This window comes from Periophthalmus magnuspinnatus, chromosome 5, assembly GCF_009829125.3.
Source record: "Periophthalmus magnuspinnatus isolate fPerMag1 chromosome 5, fPerMag1.2.pri, whole genome shotgun sequence".
Taxonomy (NCBI): domain Eukaryota; kingdom Metazoa; phylum Chordata; class Actinopteri; order Gobiiformes; family Gobiidae; genus Periophthalmus; species Periophthalmus magnuspinnatus.
The window spans coordinates 17,864,286-17,891,303 of NC_047130.1; the positions used below are offsets into that span (position 1 = coordinate 17,864,286).

At 40.8% G+C, this 27,018-nt stretch overlaps 1 protein-coding gene across 1 annotated transcript; it reads left to right on the forward strand.

Moving 5' to 3' along the window:
• Window positions 1–910: 910 nt before the first annotated feature.
• mettl1 (methyltransferase 1, tRNA methylguanosine) lies at window positions 911–14,652 on the forward strand. Its single transcript, XM_033966428.2, has 6 exons — window positions 911–1,117; window positions 1,847–1,977; window positions 2,668–2,852; window positions 9,187–9,300; window positions 12,993–13,094; window positions 14,273–14,652. Exons 1-6 carry the CDS (start codon window positions 1,038–1,040, stop codon window positions 14,399–14,401), a joined length of 741 nt encoding a protein of 246 aa, XP_033822319.1. The 5' UTR covers window positions 911–1,037; the 3' UTR covers window positions 14,402–14,652.
• Window positions 14,653–27,018: the final 12,366 nt, after the last annotated feature.

Sequence of the window (27,018 nt, forward strand, 5' to 3'; positions counted from 1 at the left end):
AGACGATCCTCTTCACAGCATACGATAATAAAGACGTTATTCCTTTCATAAGTTTGTTTGTTTGTTGGTCAGTGCATCTAAAAGCACGCATACATGCCAGGTCCAATGAAGAGGTAACTTTTATGCAATGCTTTAATCAACCTTTTGAGTTATTTTCTCATTTGAATATATTGCTCTTTTATTGGGTTAGGGATAGGTTAGGTTAGGGTTAGGATTAGGGCGTTTTATATATTTTCATTTAAAGTGCACTTACTAATTATTTATATTAAAATATTACAAAAATATGATAATAAAAAAAACTATGATGAACAAAAACAGCAGTAAATATGAAATAACACATGAGCAATTTCACAAAATCAAATGCGTTTGGAAATAATATTTTTTTTTATTTTTATTTTTTGTAATTTTCAAGAAAAAATTAACTGTTCCTTTTTTAATCTAGTAAATAAATACTACTACTTTTTGGTTACTACTTTACTTACTTTTTGAAATTTTATTTTTATTTTTTTACTTTTCATAGACCAACTCTTATTGCAATAATAGCCTATATTTGTTTCTTTATCAGAAAGTCTTGTTATAGAAGTAGGCCTGTGATACATTCATTCATGCATTCATTTGAGCAACAATCAGACCATAAGGAATAACAAAATTCACACTTGCATTGAATAAACCGGGTAAACTTTTTATTTTATTTTTATATTTTACATGCATTGTCCGAGAAAAAAACTTAACAAAACAAAACCTAATCAAAATGTAAAAATGTGTTGAGCAAGCCGTAAACTGGTGTATAGTTTCAAACACCCAAAAACATAACGCGAAAAAATGCTAAAAAACAAAAAAAACAAAAAAACAAACAAACAACATTTTCCTAAACCTGGCAACCCGCGCGGAACTCCAGCGATGACGTCAAAATCCTGCGACGCGCGACCGGCGATTTCAGAAACAAACGTGATTTTTGACAGCTGTGAATGATCATCGGTGGATAACTCTGTATTTATTGATTCTCGCTGGGAAAAAGGTTACATTTCTAAGCCGCGATGACGACCTCTATGCCGCAGAAGAAGTTTTACAGACAGCGGGCTCACTCCAACCCCATGGCGCACCACGAGTTCGACTAGTGAGTCCAGCTAAACGTGTGAAACAGTCCCGCATTCAAGAACAAACGGGCTCTAAAATGATATTATATTTACTAATTAAGTATTCAAGGCATGGTTACAAGAAAGTGCATGGGTAGATTGTTCATACGGAGTTGGGAGTTTAAGAAATAATGTTATCAGTTATCAAAAACACAAAATAACACAGACAAGTGAAATCTTGTGTGTCAAAATAAATGGCAAATGGCCTTTTATAGATTTACAAAACAGTGAAAACCAGTGTCTTCCTCAACCAATGTAATAACTGACTGTAAGGTGTCTAATTTTTCTATTGATAAATTGGGATTGGGCTTTATTTTGTCTTCTCTTAAAACTAATACAAATTGGATTTAATATTGATTTTCTAAAAATAATCAAAGCAGACTGTTAATCATTGCTATTTAACACAAAACATAGTTTCTCCCTGCAAAGTCTGACCTCTGCTTCTAACTACAGGGTTTTACTGGCAGAGCATTGGCTGTGAACCTCTCATTAAAAAAAATTCAAACCAAGCTGATCATTGAAGAGTTGAAATTATCTTTGTTAAATTGGGTTAAATGGAGAGCCCTGTGTAAAATTGAAGCAAAAAATGCAGAATATACCCTTGATTGGAATATTAAGCTGCCATTTTGCCAGTTAAGAATAAGTTATTATAGACGACACACTAAACTCTCCCACTGCAATTGCATTGCATATTTGTGTTTCCTGTGCAGTCCGGTGTGCCCAGAGGAGATGGACTGGGCAGAGCTGTACCCACACTTCTTCAAAGAGAATATTCCAGATTCAGAGAAAACCCCAAAAGTGGAGTTTGCAGATATTGGCTGTGGATATGGAGGACTTTTAGGTTGGTACTTACCTCCTGTTTAACATTATGATTATTGTAATAGTACGCCTTCAAACAAATGCAGTGTTTAAACAGCATTTGTGGTACTCTTTGTTTTGGTACATCAACATCTTTATTATTTGTTCAATCACTTAAAGTGCACTATGGGACTTTTCTGGTGCAGGGCTCTTTGTTCTTTCATTGTTTTCCTTACACTTTAATGCGCTTTAGAGGGCTGTTAAAGCCTCTCAGAGCGCTACACTGTAGTCATTATTCATTCACTCAACACTCTGTGGTGGTAAGCTACAGCTGCCCTGGGGTTGACTAATGGAAACGATCTGCCAATATGCACCATTGGCCCCTCTGACCAACACACACCGCATTCAGACTATGGAAAGTGGGTGAAGTGTCTTGCCTAAGGACATAATGTCAGAACTTTGTCCAAACGGGAATTGGTCTAACTTTGTTGGGAGAACATTGCTCTAAACTCTGAGCTGCCACTTCCTTGTCTCCATGGAGATGTGTGAACATAGAGCTGCATTAAACAGAGAAGCACTGAATTGCCACATTACGATAACATCAAAACTGTCACTGTAACCAGATCACAATTAGAATTGAATTATCAGTGTGTCTCATGTCACTTACCACTGCAACCCTGTCGGATGAGGTGGACATCTCAAATGCTATAATTCTTGTCCTGTCTCTTTCCAGTGGAGCTGTCGACGTTGTTCCCAGAGCAGCTGATGTTGGGGATGGAGATCAGAGTCAAAGTGTCCGATTATGTTCGAGATCGGATCAAGGCACTTCGGGAAGCTGAGCCCGGAAAGTACCAGAACATCGCCTGTATCCGTGGCAATGCCATGAAGTACTTGCCCAACTTCTTCACCAAGGGACAGGTACGATTTACACAGTAGTATAGTATAAGAAGGCTAAACTTACCCACAGACCATTCACACTAAAACGCTTGAGAATGGATAAGTGCCAAAATATCAACAACTTGTTAAAATAGGTAAGGGTATACCTTGTTCAGTTTACCTTTTCAATATAATATGGTCACGTTTGACGGACCGGATTAATAAGCCCAAAGGGCCATTTGTGGCCCCTGGGCCGTAGTTTGCCTATGCCTGGTGTAGACACTCTAGTATAGATGGAAAGATATTTCACTTCATATACATTTAAGTAGAGCTTTGCAATTAATCACATTTAAATTACAATTGCGTCTATTGCTCTCATTCTGCCCAGTAATCGATTCAAATTCAAATAAAAATTTGAATAATTGTGATTTTAGCTATGATTTAAATAATGACGATAATGGTTGTTTTCCCTATGTATCGTGTGATCTGTATGTTTGTTTTTTGCTTTATTTTTATATGAATAACTTTAATCTGCTTCAAAGTGCAGTAGAAATAAACTTAAATTGAATTATTTATTTCAAACAAGGCTAGTGCTGGGGACTAGAAAAGCCAGGACTAAAGCCAGGACTAAACACATTGTTTTGATGTACCTCTTTTAGTGCTTTAACAAAGATCAGGTTGTCATGTTATTCTCGTATTTGGGCAGCCTTGGAATTTTAGGTTATAAGAAGGAGAAAACCAAAGGGGGTAAGGGGTCTAAAGTCATATAACACCTTTATATTTACATCCTCACTATATGTATTACTGCTGTAGTCGACAAAAGAAATTCTTGTTGGAGATATGTCCCACCGATTGATTGGTTGGTTGACTGAAAAGGGGGCACTGCAAAAGCTCTCAAAATTATTATCTATGTATCTGACCCTAACTGCACCCACAAGACTGCACCCGCAGGGGGAGTTCAAGTGAAAACAGCTATTTATACAGAAAAAAAGTACTAGTAAACAATGTATTTATATAAAGAGTTTTTAAAGAGCCCATATTACGCAATTTTTTAAATCTACCGTAAATTTCGGATTATAAGCCGCTACTTTTTTTCCACGCTTTGAACCCTGCGGCTTTTACAGCAGTGCGGCTTATATATGGAATTTTACTGGATAACGGCCCCTGGGGGGCGCTCTCTAGCTGTAAACATAAAAGTGAGACAGACGTGGGGAAAGATTCTGCTCTGAAGAATTCACTAGTTTTGATTTTGAACGATCATTTTGCGCATCATGAAATGGATATGATGCCGTTTTTAAGATAAAGAAACAGAAAGGAAACAGAGCAGGGGTCGGCCTTTAACACGCAAAGAGCCATTTGGACCCACTTTCCACGTAAAATAAAACACTGGGAGCCGCAAATACTTTTTGACATCTAAAATGAAGATAACACTGTATAATAACAATAATGTAACGGAATAATGTAGGTTTTACTTTCACGGACAAGCCTTCTACACGTGGCAGATAAATATGGCAAAAACAACTTAAGTGCATTAAAAAATACAACTCACCAAACCGCTGCATCATGCATCGCGCTGATTATGTGATTATGTCTACTCTACTCCGCAGTTTCTTTAAAAAAACAACAACAAAAAAACTCGTAGCGTATCGTTTAATCCCAGGTGCTTATTCTCCATGTGCCAAAGCAGTTTTGAAGGTTTCATTGCCTTATTTGCTTTTCCCGTATGTTACGCAGAGCGGACTGTGCGTGAGTCACCTGTAGCGACAAACCCAGATTTTAAGTAGGCATTGTCTGTTAAATTTATCTTTCTTTTTCTTGGAGATCGTAGTCTCCTCTTCTGGCTCCTCAGTTGTCCTTTTCCCCTTTGTTAAAAGCTCTCCAAAGACTTTTGTTTTGGCTCATTTTCACTCGCTTTTGGCTCTACTTTTGTGCGTCGTGTCTGATGTGTTATACGTGATACGTCACCGCGGAGACAAGAGCAGATAATAAACTTGCTACTACATCAAATAGATTTCTGTGGCGATTTCCAGCAGGATTTTCATGATACATCTACGGACGAGCTTATTAGTGTGTCATTAGGGACGGGCCAAAGTTGCTCCTGACCCCTGCACAACGTCTGAAAATCAGGGCTCTTTACGCAGGACAGTGAGCTGTGTCTGTGTCAGTTCCCAAGCCACGCAGAGCCGCAGTATAAGGCTGAAAGAGGCGCATACGGCTCCGGAGCCGCGAGTTGCCGACCCCTGAAATAGAGCCACTGCACGTAAGCTCGACATCAATGAATCCAACTTGGTCAATGTAAAAAGACGACAAAAGTTTTCAGAGGAAATAAAAGCAGATTTTCCGTGTTGGTGCAGCTTTATTTTCTAAACCTGCAGATGTGTTCATCCCGTGTTGATGTCGTGTTGGTGCCAATTTTCAGGCACAGTTTAAAAAAAAGCGTGTCGGTGCACCGTCTTTCTGTGTAAATATCTCATGTTACAATATGAAAACCTGCGGCTTTTATTCAGGTGCGGCTTATATATGTACAAAATTGATTTTCTCTTCAAATTTAGCTGGTGCGGCTTATATCAAGGTGCGCTCTGTAGTCCGAAATTTACGGTATGTTCTAATGTTGTTTCCTCATCACAAACACACTTGGAGTTGTGTTTTGTTTCATTCACACATGTTTAACACACAAACCCTGCATATTTAGGCTGAGTTCTTCTCTCAAACGGAAAACACTCTGTTCAATCTGATGATGTAATACAGGAAGTGCTCCACTGTGTTTTTAAACTCCATACACCTTCAGTAGAAACATTTGGATAATTTCAGCCCTGGAATTGCCAATCTCTACTGAAATAAAGGTAAAAGGAGCTGTTAACTTAAAAACTATGGCTTCATGACATCACAAGGTGGAGCAGAGCATTTTGAATTTTGGAGATGTAACAGACTAATAGTAAATTGTTACTCAAACATGTGAATGAAACAAAACACAACTCCAGGTATGTTTTTGAGGAGGTAACAACATTGTAACACTACTTAAAGCTCGTGAGAGTCAATTTTCTATAATATAGGATCTTAAATCTTCCTTTTTACATATAAATACCAAAAAATACCAAATCTTCAGCTGAGTCACTCACAACTTCTCCTTTTTCCTGTTGTCCCATATAATTCTTATAATCTAAATACAATTAGAAATTTACTAATACAAGTTTTGGTGAACTAAAACTCCGTCAACCAATTAATCGAGTAAATGACTATTAACAATTACAGTATGAGTATTTTTTAAAGTGTCCTGGATACTGCCTCATGCCCCAAGTAGCCATACTTCCGTCCTCCCATGAACCACCGTCTAAACTTCAGGGTGAGGCAAGGTCTTTCACATAAGCTCCTCACTAAACGTAGCACACTGCATTACATGTCAGCTCCATAATCCTCCGCATATGTGATTTTTATAGTGCCGTTTCACCCCATGGCTCTTGTAACTTAAATAAAAAGTCACTGATGTCTCTCCCTGAAGTATCTGAATGACAACCCCATCCATCACTACCTGCAGTTTCTACACCCAATGCCAATTCCTAAGACTTAAATATTTCTTTGTACAGTAGGGGTCTATAATATTAAGTTCTGTACATACAAGCCCCCTGCCTCTTAAACTGTACATGGCATGGCTCCCAGGACTAAATGAAAAATGCATGGTTGGTTGATCCTTATACGGGTATTTTTAGGCAATTTATTTCAGGCCTGGCTTTTGAAATGCGGCCTACACATAAAGATAAACATATAAACTAATCCCTGTTCTTGTACCATAGTCCCGCAGTTCAGTAATTGCTCATTAAACGCTGCCTTTTATAACCTTAAATTAGGCTTAACCTCAAAATCCAAGTCCGTGCCAAGTTTTCGGAGTACTTCCCCCATTATATTTTACATATGGCCTGGATTAATTTGAAAGGAATGCTTAATAAATTGAGAAATTCATTTGCACAAAAGCGCCATTGAAGGATATACAAGCTAGCACATCAGCTTAGCATAGTGTGTTAGCCAATTAGCAGCAGTAATCTTTTGATTTTGGTAGATTACGTTGCGTGGTCCGGACAAGGGTTAAGTTGGGCATTGAAGTTCACCTCAAATAGCCCATTGCGGGGATATGAAGTAGTAAAAGTACACAAGGGAGTGATACTGTACTCATGACGTGTTTAAACCATATGTTAAATATAGGTGTTTTTTAATCAAATAAGACCCTTTATTTATATAGCATGTGGATGGGCGCCATGCCAAGATGAGCAGCTTTCCAGATGCGTAGAGCTGAGACTGTAAAAATTTGTAAAAAGTACTGTTATTTCAGGTCACTCAATTAAATTACACTCTAACTTTACCTTAAAAAACTCTATGTACATTTAGAACAAGGCAAGTTTATTTGTAGAGCATGACTGGTACACAAAATCATTCAAAGAGCTTTACAGAATAAGAAAGACGGTAAAATTACAATGCAAACAAATCAAACCATAAATAATCATCGTAAAATGAACATTAAAGGAGAAAAGTGCAGAATAAAAACAATAAAAACTTTCAGTCATATGCACAGCTAAACAGAACCGTTTGGAGCCTGGATTTAAACATTGTTAAAATAGAGGCCTGTTTCACATCTTCAGGAAGACTGTTTCAGGTTTTAGCAGCACAAAACTCAAATGCTGATTCACCATTTTTAGTCCCTGTTTAGTCCCTGTTTAGTCCCTGTTTAGTCCCTGTTTAGTCCCTGTTTAGTCCCTGTTTAGTCCCTGTTTAATCCCTGTTTAGTCCCTGTTTAGTCCACGTTTAGTCCACGTTTAGTCCCTGTTTAGTCCACGTTTAGTCCACGTTTAGTCCACGTTTAGTCCACGTTTAGTCCACGTTTAGTCCACGTTTAGTCCACGTTTAGTCCACGTTTAGTCCACGTTTAGTCCGGGGACTCACACCCGGCCAGGGCCTTTCCTCTGGAGCTTCTTAATTTATTTCTCCATCACAACAGATTAGCAGATGCTTGTAGAGTTAATCTGTAAACCTTCACCTATCTACTATACTGTTGAGATTGACCCCACTGTGTTCATGACCCAGTTCTCATTGCCCACCCACCACAGTGTTTTAATGTATTTCCAATGTATCTTCTTCCTTACATGCATGGACTGTTGAACCAGCGCGTTCTCAAACTTAAAAAAAAAATACATTTTTTTCCCTTTTTTTCCCAAAGTAAAGGATTTTCCACTTTCTAACTGCTCCCCTCGGGCTGTCGTCTTCCCTAGTGATTAGAACGTATCTTTCTGTCTATCCCTGACGTTATTTATTTAAGCTAATAAAAAGCTGACAGCTTGGGGCGTTTAATGTAATAGCCAGGCTAGTATCAATGGGGCCTGCTCTTGAGCACTTGTCGAAATGTACGGAAACTTTACAGGAGAAAAATCTTGGAGGGATTTTCCGACCAACACATATTTAGGGTGATGACATTTTAAAGGTGCAATGTGTAACTTTTCTGATGGGGGTCTGCTACCTGCTAGTCTTCATGGGGATCGTAATTTCTTTGCCTGGAATGTTCCACAGTATGTACGTATCTGTCTTGTATTTATTCAGTTACTAATTGGTTCTTGTGTTAAAAAAAATTAATAAAAACTGTGAGTGGGGTCACCTCTCCACAGAAGTCACCTGTAACTTTGCCCGATGGCTTCACACTCTTGTGTCCATGGAGATGTATACATTTAAATCAGACCTATTGTGCTCGTGTCGCTCTATAGTTATAATCTCTGACACCTGTGGATCATTGTGTTATAATGTGCACATTTTAAATCACAATATTCATTTAAAACGGCGTCCACTGACTTCCGCGTTACAAAACTGAGGTACCCAATGGGAGCTGACGTCACCATAAACGCCATCACAACAAAGAGGCATGTAGCTGTCAGCGCCTCCTGTGGATAGCTGCACATCACACTAGCGAACAGCAGATTTTTTTTCATTTGAACCAAAATGACTACATGACGCAGACGAATCCTAATAGTACCACTGATTACTAAAATAAAACTGGAGAAGGAAGTGTGTACATCAAAGTGGGCTTGTACGTCACAGTGGGCCTGTACCGTGGAGGTGAAAATGAGGATTGATCGACAAAATGGCATCTTGAAATTAAGAGATTAAAGATTGCTCCCGACTCACTCTGTAAACAGCTTCATAGGGAAATGAGAACAGGGAAACGACTATAACATGGTTGAAAGCTCTGAAAAGTCCATCTTGCTGAGTAGGTCTGATTTAATGCCATACTGTGGAGCATCACGCTAGAAAACCATAGAAACAAGCAGGTGGCTCATAGACTTTTGTTGTTTTCAGATACTGCGTTGCTTTAATTGATTATTTTTCTCATGTCTTGCAGCTCAGTAAGATGTTTTTCCTGTTTCCGGATCCACATTTTAAAAAGAACAAACACAAGTGGAGGATTATCAGTCCCACGCTGCTGGCTGAATACGCTTACACTCTGAGAATCGGGGTACGTAGAGGTTCTGGTTTTGTGTGACATTGAAACATTATCTTGAGAAAAGTTTGAAATAAATGTAAAATAAATAAATGGCCACAAGGGGGATATTAAGTTTTATATGTGGTATTGTTTACTAAACGATCACATGTAAATTGTTGTTTTATTTTTATATATTCTAGAAACAAATTCATTGACTTCCTGTTCAAAAGTGGAGCAGGCAGTGATTTTTTTTTTTTTTTTAAAGATTTTTATTCAACTTACATGCGTGGACTGTTGAATCAACGCTCACTCAAACTTAAGAGTTTTTTCCTTCACAAAAATCATCTCAAAGTAAAGGATTTTCCACTTTCTAACTGCTCCCCTCAGGCTGCAGTCTCCTCTAGTGATTAGACCGTGGCTGTGTCTGAATGTCCACAATATTCCCTACAGGGGGCACTATTTAGGGGTCACGGCATTTTTAATGGTGTCTGAATGTCCATTTGGTGAAAAAGTAGTGCACTTAAATTTCCCACAATATACCTTGAAAAGTAGTGGGCATCTCTGGTCACTAGGCTGGTCAATATAGACCACAATGCATTGCAAGAATCGTAAAAACAACAGGGGACAGAGACAGGTCTTTAACTGGACACAACTCGACTGAATGAAGCAGAGAGAAGTGCTGGTTTATCTCACTTGTAGATCCTTATAATGAATAAAACACTCGCTGTGTAAAGTTGCTAGCGTTAACCGCTTACCTTAGCTTGAGCTGTTAACAGAGTGAGAATTTCCATTTTGAATTTTGTCTGAGATATGATTTACATGACATCCAGCTTGACAAAAACTTGCATGATTATTATTAGTCCATAAAGACTTGTGCCGGTTCAATCTGATTGTTATTTATGACAGAAATTAAGTTAAGAGTTTAGCCTTTAGGCTTCTTTTTTCACCCTGACGCTAGAATCATGTAACCTGAAGGTCATGAGCCCAGTTTCCGAATCGCTATGTGAATAAGGCTCTATAGAGTTCACTAAATAGTGCAGGGTATGTAGTGAATGAGGGCTAAGGGTGGGCATTTGGACACAGCTCATATCTTTCTCTTTGTGTAGCGTAATTTCTGTTGCAAGTACCACCACTGTGGGCGGGGACATGTGGTAGATGAAAACTGACATTTTCTGAGCACTTAAATCTCAAATGCAGGATGATGGAACTCAGGACTTTGTCAGCAAAAATAATAGAACTTTCAGCCATCCTAATGTTAAACTAATGAGAATGAAATTGTTTTTGAAAATGTGTGAAGCACTGCAAATAGAACTCTGTGGGAAAACCATAATGAAGTGGTCAGTTTGGGCAGCAGTGGCTCAGTTGGTAGAGTGTTTGTCCACTAATCTAAAGGCTGGGGGGAAAGAGCTGTCCGATCCACTCGCAGGTTGGCAGTGCGATTCCAGCTCCCACAGATGAATGCTGTCGTTGTGTCCTTGTGCAAGACATTTAACCCACCTTGTGTTACCTTGAGCCACCTCACTCTGGATTGGCTCTTTGGTTGCTATAAGACTCGTGGTTGGAATTCCTAACATGCAACTCGGCTCCAAATTGGCCCCTATAACTGCTCTACCCTCGATGAGCTTCATTTGACGGGAGCCGAACATTTTGGTGACTTCACACTCACTTAGTCCACTTCTTTACACAGTCTAGGGTCTGTCTCCACTGGTGTCTGAATGTGTGTGTGAATGGGTGAGTGGTTCCTTGATGTAAAGCGCTTTGAAGGTGGCCATTTACCATTCATGAAAGTCAAAGTTGAGTTGTCCCTCTTTTCCTCCTGGTTCAGCTCAGGACACACACATCTCTGTAGGCGACTGTAGAGTAAGCTCCAGCCTGCAGACAGGTTTGAAGTGAATGCGCCTGAGCCCACTTGAGTCTAACACTTGTTAGGTTGAAGCTTAATGACACGATTAGAGTGAAAACGGTTCTCACACAGGCACAAATCAGCTCAATATCGACTAACGAATGAAGACTGTGTAAAGCTCAAATGTCCTTACAAACAGGTCAGGGATTAAACGGCTCCACAATGGGCACGACTACCTCTGAGGGATATGAAGAGAATGGAACCACATACTGCAACAACTCTGCCAGTCAGTGTCTTTATGAGAATTTTTTATATATATATATATATATATATATATATATATATATATATGTATATATAAATTAATTACTTTTTATGTATTAATATTATCATTATTATTCCATCTTCCATCATAATTACATTTATTTATGTGAAGCCCAAAATTACAACAGCAGTCGCCTCTGAGGGCTGAACATGAGAATTGATTTAACCAACAGAAAGTTAGAAAATCAACAATGAAACTGAAACAGACAAGCAAATGAATCAACAGAAAACAAGCAAATGGATAACTGTCCCAGAGCGCCCCCTGTACTTAGACCCTCCTTCTTGGCAAGGAAAAACTGAAATAAACCCAGTGGGAAAAAGGGAAACCTCAAGGAGAACCACAATGAAGGAGGACAGACTGCCAGGGCGGACGGGTGCAGATGAGTCCAGGACTAATGCGCATCCATTTGTCGATAGAGTTCAAGTCTATAGGTCCAGAGCCCACTCAACTAAGGACAGAGAGAGGCCCACCTACGGCAGGACGGGAACCACCCTAACCAGGCACTGGGCCATCCAGCCAGGCAAGGGAATGGAGGGTCTGGGTCCACAGAACAGAATCAGGGCACAGGAGGGCATCTAGGGTCCAGTCATCACTGGGCGGTCAGCAGCCAGGCACCTGAAACAGCTAGGAGTGGGACAGGGAATAACATGTGAACAGCAATGAACGAACTCCGGGTGAACTGAATAGTGTTGTTGACAGGGAAAATAGGAGGAAAACAGAGGATAGTGCTCAGGTTACCATACTTCGACCAGCATAACTACCCCTAGGCAGCTTAACTAAAATTGCAAGTTTTATTTCTGCTCCTAACTGGCCTGGCCATGAGCTCATTCAGAGAGGAACGTTTTAAGCCTTGTCTTAAATGTAGAGACTGTGGTGGCCTCTTTAACATGAGCAGGGAGCTGATTCCATTATATTTTACTGGTATTTAGTGAAAAAATTTGCACAATTGTAGATCACCATTGTTTATTGTAAATTGCAATATTACTTGACAAACTGTATGCCGCCTGTGCTCTTACAGTTTTAAAAAGTTATTTCAATCCCAACTGCACTATGGGCCCTTTAATCATGGAACCTGCTGATAATATTAAAATCATAGCGATTCATATCCAGAACATTTTTAAACTGTCAGCAGCTTTAATCATTATTGTGACATAATTGTTAATCGCTGTTTTTATCTTGTTTTTATTAGTACAAGTGTAGTAGCCGTTCACTAGTTACCAGAAAAAGCCTAATCTGTCTGTGTTTAATCAGTAGAACTTTATGTGCAGACTCGGGCTGGTGAATGTGTGTCAATCTAGTTTTCTGTGAATCCCAGTTCTAGTGAAGCTATCGGCCTCGCTAAAGTAAACCGCTCCATACGGGTGACTGGCCTCTGTGTTGGCTCTGGATATTTTTATCTCTGCCCCCGTGCATTGCTCTCCTGAGGTGATGACATGGGCCGAACACGCTGGAACTTTTGACACAATTTAAGGGGAACTGAGGAAAAAACCTGGTAGAATATGTAATGATTGATGGATAATGTTTGATGGGTAAATATGGGCTTGTCTGGTTATGCAGGGGCTGGTTTACACAAACACAGACGTGGAGGAGGTGCATCTGTGGATGGTCAAGCATTTCACCGAACACCCGCTGTTCACAAGAGTCTCAGAGGATGAGCTGGTACGTAGAGGTCCTGTATTACACAAAATGGAGTCTTGTGAGGTTTAGGTCATGTTATAATGCTGTTACCTCCTCAAAAACATACCTGGAGTTTCATTCACACATGTCTGATTAATCCTGCATTATTAGTCTGTTTACGTCTCCAAAGGTCAAAACACTCCGTTCCACCTTGTGATGTCATGAAACACTAGTTTTCTTAATATCTACCTTTTATCTTTTGTGTAGTAGAGCTCGGTTATTCCAGGGCTGAAATTATCCAAATGATTGTAGTGAAAGTGTATGAAGTTTAAAAACACAGTGGAGCACTTCCTTTATTACCACATTATGACATCACAAGGTGGAACGGAGTATTTCAGAACTCAGAACTAAATATGCAGAGTTTGTGTGTTAAACATGTGTGAATGAAACAAAACACAACTCCAGGTCTGTTTGTGATGAGGAAACAACATTATAACAGATCAGAAAAAGGCATGATATGGGTCCTTTAAAGGTTCTGTACTAGGGCTGTCAAAAGTATCGAAAATCAAATACTAATCGGTACTAAAACCATTTGAGCAGGTATCGATATTAAAAACCCACATTCAGGGGACAAAATGAACCTTTCCTGAAGCTTTACAATGATGTTGAGCTATATCTTTCACAAGTATAAGACACATAAACTAGTATACACCCATGGACCACTATGAAAAGAAAGTACTACCTTTAAAGTGGAAAATCACATTCTGTTGTCTAAAGAAAGAGTGTTTTTATTATCATCGTTGTGTCGGAATCTGTATTGAGTATCGAGTCTGTTCCTTAGCATCAAGACACTGCTCTATACTCAATTTCTTCCCATGTATTGCCCCAGTACAGAGTGAGTCCTGAGTTGACACTTGTTGTTTTCCTCTAGTTTCTGCGTGCGTTACGGCCTACAGTAGCCCTTGTGTTCAGAAAATAAACAAGCAGAGGAAATTCAGTGTGTTACCTTCACATCTCGACTATTTAAAAATGATTCAGGAAAGGTCCAAATTTTGCCCCATTTTGTTCAGTATCAATACTTTTTCACATGAGTATCTAGGTTCAATACTTATTTTTGTATCAGTTAGTATCTGGGATTTGATTTTTTGGCAGCTTTAATTAATTGTCTTATATCTGTTCTGTTTTTACGTAAATGTATTTTTTTTGTTCTCTCTATGGAGGCTGAAGACATCATTGTGGGTCGCCTGGGCTCCTGTACAGAGGAGGGCAAGAAGGTGCTGAGAAACGGAGGAAAAAACTATCTCGCCGTTTTCAGACGAGTCCTGGATCCAAACCAGGGTCTAAACTAAGGTCCAGACCGAGAACTAAACCAGGACTAGACTTGGTAGTAAAGTGAAATCTGTGAGAACGGACTGGTACAACTGGATCAGGATTCTTAAGCCCAAATACCACTGGACGTTTTGTATTATAATGTAAAAACGTGTACAAATTTTATATATTTCTACTTTTTATTCATAATGTTTCTTGCTTCACGAGATGATTTTTGTTAAAATCTTACTTTTAAGAGGAATATTTTGTGTTAAGTTTAAAAAGCGTGCCCAATAAAAAAATAACACAACAAAATAAAGTGGGTCTGAAGAACTCCTCTCAAAACCTGTTTCGAATTCTTTCTTTTTATAGAAAATTGTGGAAGAATTACTCTATTTTGTCACTAGTAAAAGTACACATACTGGAGCAAGCTGATTTTTTTCATGTGATAGTTTTAGTTAAGTAAAAGTATTTAAGTACCTGTTTAAAAATGTACTTTAAGAGTAAAAAGTAAAAGTATTTGACACAGATTTTGAGATCTAAAAAAGCTTCAAATGTAATGATTTTGATAAAGATTTGAGCTGAATTTTGTTCAACAGAAAGCAACTAGATGTTTTTATTTGTATATGTTTTTGTTATATTTTTGTTTATGAACCCTCAGCCTTTTCAGCAGGCCTCAAACTAATGAAAAATACTTTTACTTTTCAGTCCTGATAAAAAATGTAGTAGAGTAGAAAGTTCAGATACTGCTTTCAAATGTAGTGAAGTAAAAGTAAAACGTATCCACTGTAAAATCTACTTAAGAATTTTTTAGGTATTTGTTACTTAAATACAGTACTTTACTACTTTTACTTTGTTACGTTCCATCACTGATTGGAGGGACAGGTGGATGAAGGCCGGTACTTGTAAAGAGCACAGTGTTATATTTCCCATGTCCATAGATTTATAGATTTATAGATCTATAGATGTACAGATTTCTGAAGCAGTGTTTTTTATAGTTGTGTTTTGTCAGACGGAGGGCAGGACGGAGCAGGTCTGAGGGGCTGCAAGGCACAGACCAATTTGAGGATCTGTGGAGGAGCTGAAGTTTTGCAGATATGGGAATGTTTAAGAAGACTTTTGTACTTTTTAGGATGTAGTAATAAACCATAACACACATACTGCAGATTTATGTTTGTATCGTAAACACAATATTGATCTAAAATGGCAGTTCCTCTTCACTGAAAGACCCATTTCCATCATAGTTGCTGTTTTGTTTCTTTGAAGCCAGCAGTGCATTTTCATTTACTTGTAGCAATTTTTGACATTTTCAGAGTTTGTTTCTGCCAATGGTGCAGATTGGCAACCTCATTTTTGTAAGTTTACTACAGGGCAGGTGTAGCTACAGAATGACCTTACCACCACCACAGTTGAGGAGGACTGTATAATGCAAAAAAATATGTCCGAACTAGAACCCAGGGCCCAAATACAACCCTTAGATCATTCTTTTCTTGGGCCTTAAAGCTCCTATATTACACAAAACTGACTCATGAGCTTTAAGCCATGTTATAATGTTGTTGCCTCCTCAAAAACAGACCTGGAGTTGTGTTTTGTTTCATTCACACATGTTTGAGTAACACTTTATTATTTGTCTGTAACATCTCCAAAGCTCAAAATGCTCTGTTCCACCTTGTGATGTCACATAGAGATAGTGTTCAATATAACAGCTGGTTTTTACCTTTTGTTTACTAGAGATTGGCAATTCCAGGGCTGAAATCATCCAAATGATTCTAGTGAAGGCGTATGGAAACACAGTGGAGCACTTCCTGTATGACATCACAAGGTGAAGCAGAGTGTTTTCAATCTTCAGGGTTTGTGTGTTAAACATGTGTGAATGAAACTAAACGCAACTCCAGGTCTGTTTGTGGTGAGGAAATAACATTATAACACAAATCAGAGAAAAGTGTAATATGGACCCTTTAAGCTTCTTGGTGAATTAAAGGTGAAGTGGAACCTTTGTCTCACCTGTCTGACTGGTTCACTGTATAGAACACCTGTCAATGGCTCTCTACAATGTATATGGTCCAAAATCTTGCCCTCATTGATAAGTTACTGACAGTAAATTGTCAGTGTCTAAAAATCACCTTCTAAATCAACTGCAGCTTTAGGGAAACATTATAATTCCATATACATTTTTGCATTTAAAGATTCCATATTACACTATTTTCCAATCTATGTTATAATGTTGTTTCCTCATCACAAACATATAGTTGTGTTTTGTTTCATTCACACATGTTTAACACACAAACCCTGTATATTTTGCCTAAGTTCTTCTCTAAAATTGAAAACACTCTGCTCCACCTTGTGATGTCATGTGGTAATACAGGACATGCTCAAGTAAGTTTTTTAACTCCATACACCTTCACTAGAATCATTTGGATGATTTCAGCCCTGGACTTGCCAATCTCCACTGAACTAAAGGTAAATGGTAGACTTCATGACATCACAAGGTGGAACAGCGCATTTTGAGCTTTTGAGATGTTACAGACTAATAAAGTGTTACTCAAACATGTGTGAAGGAAACAAAACACAACTCCAGGTGTGTTTTTGAGGAGGTAACGACACTATAACGTGACTTAAAACTCACAAGAGTCAATTTTTTTATAATACAGGACCTTAAATAATCCTCCTCGTTTTAGCATATACAAATCCCTGCATACTATTTATTTGACGGAACACAGTCACTCACTGCAAACGCTGAAATCCTGCTTTTTATTTTTGTTCTCTTTAGCAGCAAATCCCCGTGAGTCATCTTTTGAACATAATTTTAGCAAAACAACATCAAACTCTTCGCTCCAGGCATTCAGAAGCATCATAATTTCCTGCAGTGCAGCTGGTGCATTTAGATTCATGACAGAAGTTGGCGTGGGATCGCGGTGTGGGGGTGTTATTGGGGTCAAAGATTAATCTGATGTTTACAGAGGCAGCAGCTCTTTGTGTGTAAATATTCAACCCCCCAAAACCATGTTAATTCTGTAATCCGGGCACGATCAGAGTCCATATAGTACCATTACATCCCAGGACTTCAAATCGCTGTTTTAGTCCGATTATAACGGAATTTTAAATGTGCGTAAACATCATCAGGACAACAGAGGCACAGCACCAGAACAGCAGCGAGCAAGTTAAAGAATTAGACTAAAAAGCAAAAGAAAAATATTAAATCCGTCAACTGGACAAAACGTAGGAGTGGAATTTTTATTTTTGAGTTTTATATTCTTCTTTTTGCTATGGATCAGACCTGGACAACTGAGGGATTACACAGATATTTGAGTACATTTTTATTTTCTCCAGTACAGATACATATCAGAGGTCAAAATAAGACCGCCGTGTTCTATCTGCATCTGTAAAACGCTTCAATGTCAAATAATCAAGAAGTACTCTGTTAGCATGCTAGTTGTTGTTAGCTTTATTGTTACAGTTAACTCTTAATTAATGAGTAGACTGCGTGAAAATAAGAGGAATAACTCTGGGCTACTGCAAAATGTTTAAAATGAACTGATTTTGAACTGTTTTGCACATTTTTTAAGACAGTAAAATGATACAATGCCTTTTCATGTACCATATTTTCCGGAGTATAAGTCACACTGGAGTATAAGTCGCACCAGCCAAAAAATGTATAATAATGAAGAAAAAAACATATTTCACATACAAATTGTATCTGAGTATAAGTCGCACCTCCGGCTGAACTATGAAAAAAAGTGTGACTTATATTTGTCACAACTAACCGTGGGTCGCCAGCGCCTAAACCTGCATATCCGCATTGTTCCCGAAGTTGCCGTGGGAACCCCCATTGTTATTCGGGTTGTATTATTTTTCATGGGGCTGCAGATCTTGACGGCAAATTAGTTCTATGCAGGCTTCAAAGCCATTTTAAAGCCTCCAGAGAATCGGAGCAGTTTTGACTTGTTGGTCAGATGAAAATAGAACGTTTCACTCAAATCAACACTACTTTATATCAGATTTTAGTGGCAAAACTTTTCTCATATTCGCCATTGAAATGAATGTGATTCCAGTTTATCCGGAAGTGCCGCCATAAAGAAAGTGCCGTTTTATTTAGAGGCCAAAGTGGGCGGGGCGGAATTAGACCTGTCACGATAATACATTTTGAAGCTCGATATATTGCTACAGAGAAATATTGTGATAAACAACAATACCGAAACTACTTCATGCCACTAATTAAGATTTAAGTAATACAATGAACATTTTTTTAATAGACTGTTTGTGAGCTGCAACAAATATACAGCAAAATGTACCAATAATTAGCCATAGAAGACATATTCACCCCTCCACAGCTCAAGTCTTATCATATTACAGCAAAAATACACAAAATCTCCCACTTTTGGAAAGAAATACCGTAGTCTCAGGGTAAATTTTGAGGCCCAAAACATATTGTTCCAGGCTTCATATATTGAGTGATAAGTCGATATAGTTATTATCGTGACAGGTCTAGGCGGAATAAGGTCAGTAGAGGCTGCACTAGCACTGATTCATGCTTGGCTGCAGGTGCTGGCGTTTAGCTAGTGACCATTCACATCAGAGTCCTTTTAGGTTTAAACCAACTAGATTTCAGCATTCAGCAACCGAAATGACAGACTGATGTGCGACTCATGCTCTGCTTTCTAATTGGATAATCGTCTTGAATCAAAACACCAAATTATGCATCATATCGTCATTGTTGTGGAATTTCGCGTCCCCTGCAGAGTCTTGGCGAAGACTCTTCCAGTTCATTGTTGACATTTTTATGTGGTTAGCTTTGGCGTCATCCAACTGTTACAGAGTTTGTCCTTCTTTAACTTCATCAGTTTCTTTGGTCACTCTTGTCTCCAGGCTGTGCTTTCTTAGCTCCTATTTAAACCTCCTTGTGTGGAAGCATAGTCCAACTTGAGTGACTGATGCTAACGTGCAGTTTTGAGTATTCCTCCTGTCTCTCTCACTCCAAGACTTATTAGGACAGCACCGATCTTCCCAATCATGTCCAATGTTTTTGTACAGTTGTTATCAGTAAAAGCGATATTTGATATGAGTGACTTTACCTCATATTTGGGGATATATATAGGTCCACATTAAAAAAAACTTTAAGATTCAAGTATGAGCACTAAGATTACATTACATTTTAGGTCCCCTTAGGGAAACATGGCCTCTGCATTTGACCCATCCTTCAATGCCACTGGAGCAAAATCATTAGGGACAGTGGGACCCACCTCCAAATCTTGAGCTTGTCTCGATCAGGACAACCTCAGCTGGAAGATTTGACCTATAGTGCTTGTTTTGGGTTGACAGGGGAAAGAGATCCACAAAAACCATAGACTGTATACATAAATGCACATAGGTACCGCACTAGCTGCCGAGTTCCAAACAGGAAGTGATCATGGGAGCGCTTCTGGCTCCATCGACTCTGACTCCTATTCACTTTACATTCCAAGTCGCCTCTCTCTCTGTACCTGCTGCTGTCAGGCTCATCATCATCATCGTCTTAAAATGTTCGTATTAACCCGCTCTACATGATCCTGGTGTTTATATTTCACTTCCCTAAATCAAGTTATAAACATTATCCCGCTAGCGTTAGCAACAGGTTTGATTGACAGTGTTGCTAAGCGCCTGCTCCCTGCTAAACTATTGGTGCAGGCGGGAAGGGGCGTTACCTTCAACAGCTTCGCTCCGGGTTGGCTCTTTGGTTGCTATAATACTCGCTGTCAGAACTCCAAATATGGAATTCGGCTCCAAATTCATCCCTATAACTGCTCTAGCCTTGATGAGCTTCATTTCACTGAAGCTGAACGCTGTGGGTGACGTCACACTCACTTAGTCCACTTCTTTATACAGTCTATGACCCAGATATAGGGAGAAACATGCAAACTCTGCACAGAAAGGCCAGGGAGTCAAACCCAAAACCTTCTTGATGTGAGGCTCTTGGTTCTTTCTAGATGGTTCCTAGAAACACCATAAACTGCTAAACTAAATAATCCATACATCAAAACAGAAGGAGCTCTAGAGTAGCAGTGAGCACAACATAATCAGGCTTTAACATCCGTATTAAGGTCAGCTCTGTATATTCTGTACTGCAGTAGTATCATCTCAATGTAAACAAGGGCAACGAATGAGCGATGGGGAAACAGTTAAAATTCAGTATTTCATCTTGGTCTGTCCTTAAAAAGTTCATTTGTCTCATGTTGTATACAGCTCACTCAGCCCCATTCACGCCTGTACATTTGTTACTGCCATTGGACTTACATTACTCCAGGTTTGAATGTGGAGGTTTTTCATGTGGCCTCCAGATGTGTCCCAACCAAGAACCAGACCCTGTACTTACAATAACCACCCACTGTAGCTTTAGTTCATGTATTTTTCTTAAAGGGCCCATATTACACTGTTTTCTGATCTCTGTTATAATGTTGTTTCCTCATCACAAACAGACCTGGAGTTGTGTTTTGTTTCATTCACACATGTTTAACACACAATCCCTGCAGGATGGATGATTTCAGACCTGGAATTGCCCATCTCTACAGAACTAAAGGTGAAAGGTAAATGTTAACCGCTCCATGACGTCACAAGGTGGAACAGAGCGTTTTGAGCTTTGGAGATGTAGACAGACTCATAATGCAGGATTACTCAAACATGTGTGAATGAAATGAAACACAACTCCAGGTATGTTTTTGAGGAGGCAACAGCATTATAACATGACGCTTCATCCGGTTTGATCCGATAATTTATTTTAATAGATTATTTTTTCAGATCAAACGGAGAAAACATCATCTGGACAGAGCACAACAAACATCGTCGCTGGATTCAGGAGGCAACAAAAATACGGAAACGTGCCCATGAGACTTGACAAGGGGGACTTTTTACTGTCACACACCTGGAATATAGTAGTGAAGAAGTCGGACTGCAGATGGCGCTGTCGTCCTGCCTCCACAGGGAGGACGACACCACCAAAACCTGTTTAAATCAGCTGACTGGACACGACACATCGACATCACATGACCACTCTGAGGATGAGTGCTAGTGAGGACTCCAAACTGTCAGAGATGAAAACAAACTAAACTTTGGTGTGAAAAAAAATCGATCAAAACAAGACCCTGTTCCTGATGAAAAGCGTTTTGTTGGATGAGAACCACACGGAAACAACGTCCTTTCTTGGTCATGGTTCTGGTTCAGCTTCAGCGTGAGAGAAGGAAGTGGGTGGAGCTAATACTTCAAACTGAAACTGAATGTTTTAGACTTAGACAAAAGTTATTGTTTATTATCCACAAGGGAAATTGGACACAGCAGCTCACAGTGCAGTATTATAAGTCAAAATCAAAATCAGGTACAGGGCCTTTAAATGGTCAGTTGGCATTGATGGTTTTTATAAAAATGTGGGCTTCACAATTTTAAACCTCTACCATCTGTAGGTTTGTTTGATTTTTTTCTCTCTATCCTTTTCTTCCATACATGCGTGTCTATGTGTGTATCACATTATGATTCTCTGTCCTCTTCTCTCCCTTTCTCCTTTCTCCCATATACCTGCGTGTCTATGCCTGTAACATTTGGCCTCTATGTCTCCCTCTCTGTCTCCTTCTCTCTCCCCCTCTCCTCTCTCCCTTTCTTTCTTTCTTTCTTTCTTTATTTCTCTCTCCCTCTCCTCTCTCCCTTTCTTTCTTTCTCTCTCCCTCTCCTCTCTCCCTTTCTTTCTTTCTCTCTCCCTCTATCCCTCTTTCCTCCCTCCCTCTCTCCCTCTCTTCTCTGTAACATGATGGACCGTGTAGGCTCCTCTCTCTCTCCTGCTCTCCCTCTCCCTCCCTCCCTCCCTCCCTCCTCTCTTCCTCTCCCTCTCTCCTCTCTCCCTCTCCCTCCCTCCTCTCTCCCTCCCTCCCTCCCTCCCTCCTCTGTCCCTCCCTCCCTCCCTCCCTCCTCTCCCCTGCTCTCTCCCTCCCTCCTCTCTCTTTCTTTCTCTCTCTCTCCCTCTTTCCCTCTCCCTCGTTCCCTCTCCCTCCCTCTCTCCCTCTCTCCCTCCCTCCCTCCTCTCTCCCCCTCTCCCTCCCTCTCTCCTTCTCTCCCTGTGTGTAACATTGTGGGCTGTGTAGGCTCCTCTCTCTCCCTCTCTCCCCCTCTCTCCCTCTTGCGGGCCGTGTAGGCTCCTCTCCCTCAGTCTCTCCTCCCCCTCTCTCTCCCTCCCTCTTGCGGGCCGTGTAGGCTCCTCTCCCTCACTCTCTCCTCCCCCTCTCCCTCCCTCCCTCCCTCCCTCTTGCGGGCCATGTAGGCTCCTCTCCCTCACTCTCTCCTCCCCCTCTCCCTCCCTCCCTCTTGCGGGCCGTGTAGGCTCCTCTCCCTCACTCTCTCCTCCCCCTCTCCCTCCCTCCCTCTTGCGGGCCGTGTAGGCTCCTCTCCCTCACTCTCTCCTCCCCCTCTCCCTCCCTCCCTCTTGCGGGCCGTGTAGGCTCCTCTCCCTCACTCTGTCCTCCCCCTCTCCCTCCCTCCCTCTTGCGGGCCGTGTAGGCTCCTCTCCCTCACTCTCTCCTCCCCCTCTCCCTCCCTCCCTCTTGCGGGCCGTGTAGGCTCCTCTCCCTCACTCTCTCCTCCCCCTCTCCCTCCCTCCCTCTTGCGGGCCGTGTAGGCTCCTCTCCCTCACTCTCTCCTCCCCCTCTCCCTCCCTCCCTCTTGCGGGCCGTGTAGGCTCCTCTCCCTCACTCTCTCCTCCCCCTCACTCTCTCCTCCCCCTGTCCCTCCCTCCCTCTTGCGGGCCGTGTAGGCTCCTCTCCCTCACTCTCTCCTCCCCCTCTCCCTCCCTCCCTCTTGCGGGCCGTGTAGGCTCCTCTCCCTCACTCTCTCCTCCCCCTCTCCCTCCCTCCCTCTTGCGGGCCGTGTAGGCTCCTCTCCCTCACTCTCTCCTCCCCCTCTCCCTCCCTCCCTCTTGCGGGCCGTGTAGGCTCCTCTCCCTCACTCTCTCCTCCCCCTCTCCCTCCCTCCCTCTTGCGGGCCGTGTAGGCAGACTGCGCTGAACTTTCACACAGTGGCCTGTCGTCTGTCGTTGGGCACAGAGCCAGTGCAGTCTGCAGAAATACCTCTGCCTCTCCTGCTACGCTTCATACACACCAGCCGCACAAAGAGCCCTGTTATTTCATCACTTTTCTCATTCTCTTCATCAAATTTAATCCAACAAGTTAACCCTCAATTTCTAAAAGATTAATCAAGCGAGGAGGAGTTTATTATCTGGCAACCTGTGTGGTCTGCAAATACCAGCTGCTTCACAATGGTACAGTAAGAAGGATATGAAGATACTTGAGAATTATGTTATAGATTTTATATCGGGTAATGGTTGCCCAACTGCACACGCGTATAGTCAGGGCTTGGCTTGAACGTTGCCGGGTTGATTTCCATTTGGACTAAGTTTTGTCGTTGTATCCTTTGGCAAGACACTTCACCCATATCACCTTGTGTGAGTGTGGTGTGTGTGAGTGTTGGTGGTGTTGGAGGGGCCAGTGGTGCAGATTAGCAGCCTAATTCTGTCGGTCTGTCCCAGGGCAGCTGTGGCGTCTATAGTATAATGCAATGTGTGAAACTATCTCCTGCAGATCTGTTCACGCTTTATCTTATAGAATAATAAATGGGTTGCACTCACATTGTCTACATGCACTTCTCCTTAGTCACTTTTGATGCAGAGCTACAGTATTTTGTAGTCAAAGCTGCCCCAGGGCAAACTGACGGAGATGTGGCTGCCCATGTCCTCTCAGAGAAGTAAACTTCCAGGGACAACGTGGCGGCAGAGTTTGCTTCTAGGACCGGGTGTGTCTTACCTGACAGCAGCTCAATTCAGAAATGTGTAGCTCCCGTGTTGATTATTGTCAAAAGCGATCAAGAAAAGCCGGGACATTCATTTGACAGCTCATTGGACGAAGGCTCACATCAGTAGTAGTAGTTTGCAGGTTGTTCCCGTGTGTCTGTGTATGTTTCCTTTGGGTGCTCCGCTTTCCTTGCCCCAGATCCAGAATACACACTTCTTCAAAACTTTACAAAGATGTGAGTGTGGTCAGTGTTGGACCTCAGATGGACGTGATTGACAGGTCGATTAGCCAATCAGGGGCATGGTCTGTCCAAAACAAATATGGCTACTTAAGTGTGGAAAAAGAGGAAAAAATATCACAAGGGACTGAAAAAACATTGCAGACATCTGAATGAATGAGTCAAGCACTACACTCTGATTTTGTTCTAAATGATGAGTGACCAATGAGCTCCTTTATTTCACGTGCATCAGTGAAATAAACAAATCTGACTGGATGGACATGTTTGAGCCTGGCTTGGGGTGCGACAGGGAGTGGTGAACAATTTGAATAAAAAATACAGGGCGGGATCATTCAGGCAAAACATGTACGACAGGGTCCTCTCTGGGGACGCAGTGGGACGGTCCAAGAGACTCTTTTGAGGTAAAGCTGTGTCGTCCTTATCAGGCCTTGTAATAACACTGTAATCCCTAAAGCATTTCATAAGCTGCAGCATCACATACAGATCTGTCTTCACTGGAGTCTTTCTCTCACTTTTGTTGTGTCAATATTAAACATAAACATGTATTAGCAACACAAACTGAACCTTGATATATATTTTTTTCAACTGCAAATCCTTCTCCTCAAATCATTTTTTTTCTCTTTCTCCCATGTTATAACATTGTTCCCTCACCAAAAACACAACTGAAGAGATTTTCAATGTCATCCATGCATGTTTGAGTAATCTAGCGATCTCTCCCTCTCCCTATTTGAACCTTCTTTATTTGAACTCTAGCTGTAAGATTTTGTCCAAAGCTCCGCCCACAAGCCTATGTGACCCATGCTCCCACGCGACAATCCTCCGTAAATATACAAAAGCATGATACAAAACAATACACTACAACTTCACAAACCTGATGTTATGTGCAGTAGTTTCATTAGCGGGATGCATGCTAATAGTGTTGTGATAGTGCTCTGAAGGGGGAGTGACTTAACACAGGGAGCAAAGGGACTGGAGAAAAACTAAAGTGAAACTCATAAAACATGTTATTGCGTTTTCAAAACAATAAAAGGAAACCTGGTGATCTAAATATGTTATGTGTTACAGTAAATACCCCATAGAAGTAAAATACCTCCTCTTTAATACCCCATAGAAGTAAAGTACTTCCTCTTTAAGTAATAAGTTTAAGTGATATGTATACTTCCCCAACATAAAGTAGTCCCCCCCTCAAAAACAACATCAGAAGTATTGATGCTATGTTTGTCTCATGTGACTTCCAGAGTTCACCTTTATCTCCGCAGACACATCCTGGCCTGAGGAGGAGCTATTCTTGTTCTCTGTCCGTTTGTAGACTTTCTATGTCAATGCTATAGATGGGTACACTTTGACCTTTGAACTCTGCTGCACTTCTGTTTGTTTTGCCCCCTTTCCAAACAAAGTCTGGTCTGACACGTTTAGGACAAGTACTGCAAACTGATATGCGCTTAATGTACAGCTGATTACAGAAGCATGATGGGATTTTTTTGGAAAACATTTAGTGTTTTGAGACAAAATACATCGACCAGGCTTATGCATTATGGATTTATTACGTCATATGACTGCAACTGTGTTTTGTTTATGCTTTTTCATATGCAGTAGTTTAGGGTTTGTGTAACTTGGAAGCATCACAGACTATGGTATTGATTGATTGGATTTGGAGAGCTGTTATGTAGTCTTTTTTTGAGTGTTCATGTTGCTGAAGAGAAGTCAACTATTTGTGAAATTGTGCAAGTTTATATTGCATCTAGGACTGTCACATTTTTATATAGCACTTTTCCACCTTCAAGGCTCTCTATCGTAACGTCTGGGGGATCAAAGATACAGATTTGGGGTAAACGTTTGAATGTTGGTTGATGGAGCACATAGTAGAGAGGTGGGTCGAAGGCTGACGTCTTTGAACCGGTCGTAGGAAGCTGGATCGGAGGCTGAGGTGTTTGTACCAGTCATGGAGAGCTGGGTTGGAGGCGAAGGTGCAGAGAAACGGGATCTGGCAAAAAATGAGAAAAAACTGTGAATACTATGACTATAATCACAAAAACTAGACTGAGCAAAGCAGAACTGTACCATGGAGGATACACTGACGATCTGGTGGCGTTTGTAGGATTCTCAGTCCATTTATACTCTCGAGGTGTAGGCTTGGTTGGTCATGGGCTACAGGTGTGTAGCGGGTGGTGCCAGAGTCTCCGCCCAGCTCCAGGCATTGACAGAGAAGGGAGGGGGAAAGACAGCACAGAGACACAGGGACAGACTGGGATCTTGACTCTCTCAAAGCCCAAGGAGCGGGATTCGAACCACCAGCCTTCAGATCAGTGGACAAACACTCGACCAACTGAGCTGCTCTTCATAACTTGTGTGACTCAATAAAGATGCAAACTAAAGAACTAAAGTGATTCATTCTGCTGTTTGTTTACTGCAGCTCATGGTTTTTAACAATATTATAGATTTAGAATAGTTTCTGTGGTTTAAACCTGCCCCTGGGTTTTTGTGTCAAAGAGAAGAGAAGAGAGAGAAAAAAGAGGGAGGAAGAGAAGAGAGGAGAGGAGAAGGAGAGAGAAGATAGGGAGAAAGAAGAGAGAAGAGAGAAGGAGAGAGAAGAGAGAAGGAGAGAAGAGAGAAGGAGAGA

Bases quoted from the DNA above. Each gene is read 5' to 3' on its own strand.
- mettl1 (XM_033966428.2), top strand. From the start codon at position 1,038: ATGACGACCTCTATGCCGCAGAAGAAGTTTTACAGACAGCGGGCTCAC. The intron at 2,853-9,186 runs GTACGATTTACA...CATGTCTTGCAG, and splicing joins ACTTCTTCACCAAGGGACAG to CTCAGTAAGATGTTTTTCCT. The intron at 9,301-12,992 runs GTACGTAGAGGT...CTGGTTATGCAG, and splicing joins CTTACACTCTGAGAATCGGG to GGGCTGGTTTACACAAACAC.